This window comes from Neodiprion virginianus, chromosome 3, assembly GCF_021901495.1.
Source record: "Neodiprion virginianus isolate iyNeoVirg1 chromosome 3, iyNeoVirg1.1, whole genome shotgun sequence".
Classification (NCBI taxonomy): domain Eukaryota; kingdom Metazoa; phylum Arthropoda; class Insecta; order Hymenoptera; family Diprionidae; genus Neodiprion; species Neodiprion virginianus.
The window spans coordinates 19550000-19556224 of NC_060879.1; the positions used below are offsets into that span (position 1 = coordinate 19550000).

At 41.9% G+C, this 6225-nt stretch overlaps 1 protein-coding gene across 3 annotated transcripts in view; it reads left to right on the forward strand.

The window, feature by feature from the left end:
- LOC124301156 (fibrillin-1-like) overlaps positions 1–5134 on the forward strand; it is a 41996-nt gene extending 36862 nt beyond the window's left edge. For all 3 annotated transcript variants that reach the window (XM_046755884.1, XM_046755883.1, XM_046755885.1), the window contains 14 exons: positions 53–198; positions 266–374; positions 466–744; positions 821–1246; positions 1328–1576; positions 1653–1856; positions 1949–2074; positions 2156–2395; positions 2477–2652; positions 2747–2941; positions 3084–3188; positions 3341–3517; positions 3615–3851; positions 3977–5134. In XM_046755884.1, coding sequence (XP_046611840.1) covers positions 53–198; positions 266–374; positions 466–744; positions 821–1246; positions 1328–1576; positions 1653–1856; positions 1949–2074; positions 2156–2395; positions 2477–2652; positions 2747–2941; positions 3084–3188; positions 3341–3517; positions 3615–3851; positions 3977–4198 — 2891 coding nt within the window. In that variant the 3' untranslated portion in view covers positions 4199–5134. The remainder of the gene's footprint in view (positions 1–52; positions 199–265; positions 375–465; positions 745–820; positions 1247–1327; positions 1577–1652; positions 1857–1948; positions 2075–2155; positions 2396–2476; positions 2653–2746; positions 2942–3083; positions 3189–3340; positions 3518–3614; positions 3852–3976) is intronic.
- The last annotated feature ends 1091 nt before the right edge of the window (positions 5135–6225 follow it).

A 6225-nucleotide genomic window follows, 5' to 3' on the forward strand; every position in this document is an offset into this window, starting at 1 on the left:
ATCGTTAAAGCTGAGATTAAAAAACTGAAAATGAATTCCTTGGGTTTTTCAGACGTCGACGAGTGCAGAATTATGCCATTCCTGTGTCGAAATGGAAGGTGTCGTAACACGGTCGGTTCATTCAGTTGCGAATGCGCTGACGGCTACGTCTTAGCGCAGGAAAAACAACACTGCCGAGATATCGACGAATGTCGCGAGGTAAGAATTTCAATTTCATCGTGGCGATGGCATGACGTGATTAAATTAAATATTCATCTAATTTCAGGTGTCAGATCTGTGCCCACAGCCAGGAAGATGTCAAAACCTTATGGGTTCTTATGTCTGCCACTGTCCACCGGGATACGAGCTCGATGAAACGAAGAAGAGCTGCCTCGGTTCGTATTCATTCATCTCGCTGATTATTACTCTGCAATATTGTGCGTACGCGCTCGTCTTTATAATTGTTCATACTCACCCTAATCATAGACATTGACGAATGCGCCGAGTCGGAGGATTTCTGTGAAAACGGCCGATGCATCAACACCGAGGGAGGTGTAATCTGTGAATGTCCAGTGGGGTATCAGCTCAGCGAGAAGATCGACTCTATGAGGTGTATCGACGTTCGGGAGGAGCGGTGCTACGATGTTTTCAGTAGAGGTCAATGCTTGGAACCTCGCGAGGGAGGAATTACAAAGAAGCACTGTTGCTGCACAATGGCAATGGCGTGGGGCCGTTACTGCGAAGAATGCCCCATAGAAGGAACTGGTTAGTAATACCGGCATTCGAGATACGTACGATAAATCAGAGGCGTATCTCTTATACAACATGATTTGAATTCCAGAGGAGTTTCAGAGATTGTGTCCTGAGGGTCCAGGCCGGGACGACCTTGGGATTGACCTCAATGAGTGTCTCTTCATGCCAGATGCCTGTGTCGGTGGCGATTGCATCAACACTGATGGGTCATTTAGGTGTGAGTGTCCACCTGGGTACGTGCTCGATGCCTCCGGAAAGAAGTGCATCGATGACAACGAATGCCTCAATGTCCAGAATATTTGTGGCAACGGCACCTGCACCAATGTTGACGGAGGTTTCGAATGCTCCTGCAATGAAGGATTCACACCTGGGCCCAATCAAGTATGTGAAGACATAAACGAATGCCTGGAATTGGGAAACCAATGCGCATTCAGATGCCACAACGTCCCAGGATCGTTCCGATGCATATGTCCCTATGGATACGCTCTTGCCGCTGATGGTCTCCACTGTATTGGTAAGGCTGTAATACGTGCTTACTTCAATCAACAACGACGAGTCGTATTTGTAAAGTAATACAAGCAACGGTATATTTTAGACGTGGACGAGTGCACTACCCCGGCAAACAATTGCAGATTTGAATGTAAGAATCTGATTGGAACATTTATATGCATCTGCCCACCCGGATACCAAAAAATCGGAATGACAGATGAGTGCAAGGATATAAATGAGTGCGCGATAAATTCTGGACTTTGCCGTCACGGATACTGTCGCAATATCGATGGTGGGTATCGCTGCGACTGCTGGGAAGGATTTGAGCTGAGTCACGATGGAAAGTCCTGTATTGGTAGGTGGTGATCAATTAATGTACTCAATAATTGATTTGACTTGAGAATGCTAATGAAATTGACTCTCCTGGCTAGATCGCAGATCCGGCTATTGCTTCCAACAAACAATTGGGGGTCGTTGCGTAACGCGAACATTTGACCAGCCAAAGGTCACTAAGGCCGATTGTTGTTGCACCATGGGAGCCGCTTGGGGATCACATTGCGAGATGTGTCCATCACGTGACTTGGATGACTATAACGAACTCTGCCTCGAAAAAGGATATTCGGTGGACGGTCAAGGTATACATAATGCGAACATAGTAATTATACACAGGTCTGAATGTTTGCGGAAAATAATAGCAAGTGGTATTATTTAACGTATCAACTTTTAGACATTGACGAGTGCAGAACGATCCCTGATCTCTGCAGAAATGGAATGTGTATAAACACCCTCGGATCGTACAGATGCATATGCAACAAGGGATATAAACCGGTTGGATCGGGAACACATTGCGTCGGTAAGACAATCAATCTCAAGGTTATTCATGAGTGGAAACCATCAGTAATTCGGCATTACAGAACCATAACTCACCTTTCAGACATAAACGAGTGCGAGCTGAGTTCGAAGCCATGCAGATACAACTGCCAGAACACAGAAGGAGGCTTTATATGCTCGTGTCCTGTCGGTTTCATCCTGAATCCGGACGGCGTGAGCTGTCGAGACTTGGACGAATGCGCAACTGGGAATCACCTTTGTCAACAAGAATGCATCAATACCCAGGGCAGCTACACGTGCGGATGTCGAGAAGGGTACACCCAGCATGGAGACAGTTGCCACGGTGAGAAAATTCGACTTACTCAAGTTTTACGTCAAGCTCTTTAATTCATGTGACACGTCAAACCGAATTGCCCGGTTCCAGACATTGACGAGTGTACAGAAATACCCGGCACCTGTCCGAAACCAGGTAACTGCGTCAACACTCTCGGCAGCTTCCGATGCATATGCCCTAGGGGTTTCAAACTTGACAACACCGGCACCTTGTGTTCCGACACTAACGAATGCGCCGACGACTCAAGCTGCGAACATGGCTGCCAGGTAACGTTAAATTGTCTTTTTCATCACCTACAATCAGCCTGTATCTTATCATATACCACAAGTAAACATGGGCTTGTCCTTACGACTTTGGCAGAACCTCATGGGCAGCTACCGATGCGGTTGTCCTGAAGGATTTGTTCAGCACCTCTACTATAACCAGTGTATTGATGAAAATGAATGCAGCGGGTCACCGTGCGGTGACAATGCCTGCATAAATACAATTGGCAGCTACCGTTGTGGATGTCCCGATGGCTATCAATTCGACAATAGTATGCAAGTTTGCGTTCAGGTAAGAAATGCTGAAATGCTCAAGTTTTCAGTATCGTTACTGTTATACGATAGCTTGACGACGACTTCACTTATCCCAATAATCAAGTAATAAAAAAAAACAGGTAGTCCCAAATAACTACTGACAATTTTCACAACCACAGGTAAGCGCTGGGTGCGCTGGAAGTCCATGTTCGTTCGGTTGCGTACCGAACGGTGCAAACGGATTCACTTGTAGCTGCCCAACCGGGTACCAACGAATTGGCCAGGTATGATTCTTACGTGTAGCAGTGTATTATTTGGTTCGTCAGCATTACCTTCACAAAAATTTGCAAGACACAAGTCAGTGCTGGCTTGAACCGAAAAGTTCTGCACCGACTTATACATGCGTTTTTCATTGTAAGATCAATTTCTTTTACAGGGTCATTGCCTGTCAACGATAAATCCCCTCGCTCCAGTTGGCGGCGTAGGTGTTGGTGGTATTAGTTATGGCGAGGACATTGGCAATGTACCAACGTATCCAATCAATCCTGATCCTTACCACATACCGCCATCCGACGATAAGATAATATCAACAGAGGGATGTTTCTCATGCAAGGTATATGCTGCTGAGCGATTAACTTCAGTTTAAGTGATCGTGATAACACGGTGGATAAAATACTGAATGTTACATCACACGACTGATATGCCTTTAGGTGAATGGTAACGGGGGAAGACACCGAAGGGGTGCTCGAGGCAGGTCGATGGCACGGTACAATGGAACGTCGGACATGCAAGACTTGATCACCAAGATAAGAACAAGCAAATCTCTGTCGAGGAAGCGATCGCGCAAAGTGAAACGACACCATCACGGAGAGGAACACGTCCTGAAGATCAGTCTTCAACAGACGAAACATAGAATGAGAATAATCAAGCTTCAGCCAGCCGTGAAGGTTAGTCATATTCATTTGCATTCAAACGAAAAAGACCAACATTTCTTCAAATTGCAACAAAACACATTTTTAAAAATTTTGAACTAAGTTTTATCATTTCTTTATATGCATAACCGCTGTTGCAGCATAAGGACATCGAGTACACGGTGACTCGTGGTAACGACAAGAACCAGTTTGAGATCGTGAAGAGGCACGGAGTGTGGGCACTGCATTTCCGGAAGCGTATGAAATCGGCGGGTCATTTCCTAGTCGAAATACACGGTCGTCCAGCGAATGGTTCGATAGGGGAAAATGAGATATGGGAAAAGCCATTAACCTTCAGGGTACACCTGATAGTGACCAAGTAGCATCCCACTTGGGTTTAAAAAATGATTAACGTTCGGCACTATTTGAGACGTCGTCTTGATCCTCGCGCATAGGTTTGTTATCGCACGGGTTCGCATTTCGTGCGAAAAAATTCATCGGCTTCAAGAAGCTTGTTAACCTGCTTTTCGGCGGTGAAAATTTATCCCCGGCTGCGGGTAATGCGACGAGATCCTGTATTATTAATTAGCTAGAGGATTTCATTACTTTACATTCGGTACAGTATTGACTTTGCCTCTTCGCCTTTTCGATGCAAAGCCGATATTGCACAAAATAGTGGTAATAATAGCAATTATAATGATAATAATGATAATAATAATAGCTAAAGTAATACTATAATAATCGTTGTGTAATGATAAAATTTCACGCATATAATTAATATCAACAGTGCCTATACCTACCTATATAAGGATAATTAAATATTACTTATACATGTATGCATAATAACGGTAACGAAAATCACATGATAGCGATAACAGTAGTAACTAGATTAGTATACTTTTCACCTCTGAGCCTATAATAAAACAAACGCTTAATTTTGCAATTGTTGTATCGAAACCGTGCTGCGGTATAGCAACGAATTTGGAATCGATAGAGCAGGAAGCAAAAATATCTACAATAGAACCCAAAAGATCAATCAGTCATTTAATGGAAACTGTACACCAATATTGAAACGTAGAAAACTTCGTGTAAGCTGTCGAATAAGTCTTATTGGAGTAATATATTTTTTCCCAACACTTTATTACCATGGTCAAATTTGTTTATATTTTACACCACAGAGAGCACTTGACAAAATGCTTCTTTAAATCGGCAAACTGATTGTTTACCTTGATTTATTAAAAAAAAAAAAACTGCTGTTGGATATTCCAATAAATCGTCAAGCTTTGTGCAATTACTAAAAATACACACGTATTTTTATCCGAGAAAGTAGCTTCACGTAGATCGAAATAAAGAATGTGAACTACTGTTACTGCACTACAAAGCTTTGATGAATTAACATCTTTACATGTTTTTGTGATTTTCCCGCTTACGTCTACCGAGTGTTTACAGAGTCTAGCAAATACCTCAATCTCAATCGAGTATTTACCAACCCAATACATCACACAAGCCACGCGGCGTTAAATTGCAGCGTGATAAACGATTGCAATTGATCTAACGGAAGAAATCATGCTGGAAAAAAATAATTACATATTCTAATTGCAGAAGAAATTGTTTAGTTTTATCTGCTAAATGTGTAACAATCATTACAACTCAGAACGCGAAAATAGATCACGCGGGTAATTAATCTATCGATACAGCATGAATCGGGGTCATAAATTTGTATAAATTATACTACTAAACGTTTGGTCGATGCATATTATATGCATTGCCTCGTGCAAAAGTTGATTTCTTATCCCAACTATGCAATTTACTAGTCTCTACTACATGAAATCGCGAGACCAATTGTAAGTATAAAAAGTTTAGCTTTTACAATGTATTTAAATAGTCGAAATCATTATAATAACAAAAATGTCAGAGTTACTGTTTTGAAATTTTAGCTGTTCGATACCGAATAATTAAAGTCGGGACAACTGATTAATTTTTTTATTTTTTTGCCGTTATGGTAATATAGTTTGCTCAGTGACGCTGATAATTGTCCCGAATTTTTGCTACAACGTTCGTGGTAATTGAAATGCTTATCAATTTAGATTTAATATTTTCATCGGCTTTGGGTTTGATCGCAAAGATAAGTGCATTTCGCATCTCTTTTTAAGTAAGTATTCACGATAGAAATTTGCAATTTACAATGTAGGATCACTCATCTCAAAGAACCCTCTGTCACAATCTAATAGAAACATTTGACTATTCGTGCAATAGATTTTGCTATTCTTATAATTGACTTGAGCATCGAACGTAGTTGAAGTGACTGAATTGTACAGTGCTTTGCATGCAAACAGAGATAGTTATCATCGATACAGTCGATCAAACTCACACGTTAGATGATTACCACGAAATCTCCATAGACTGTTTA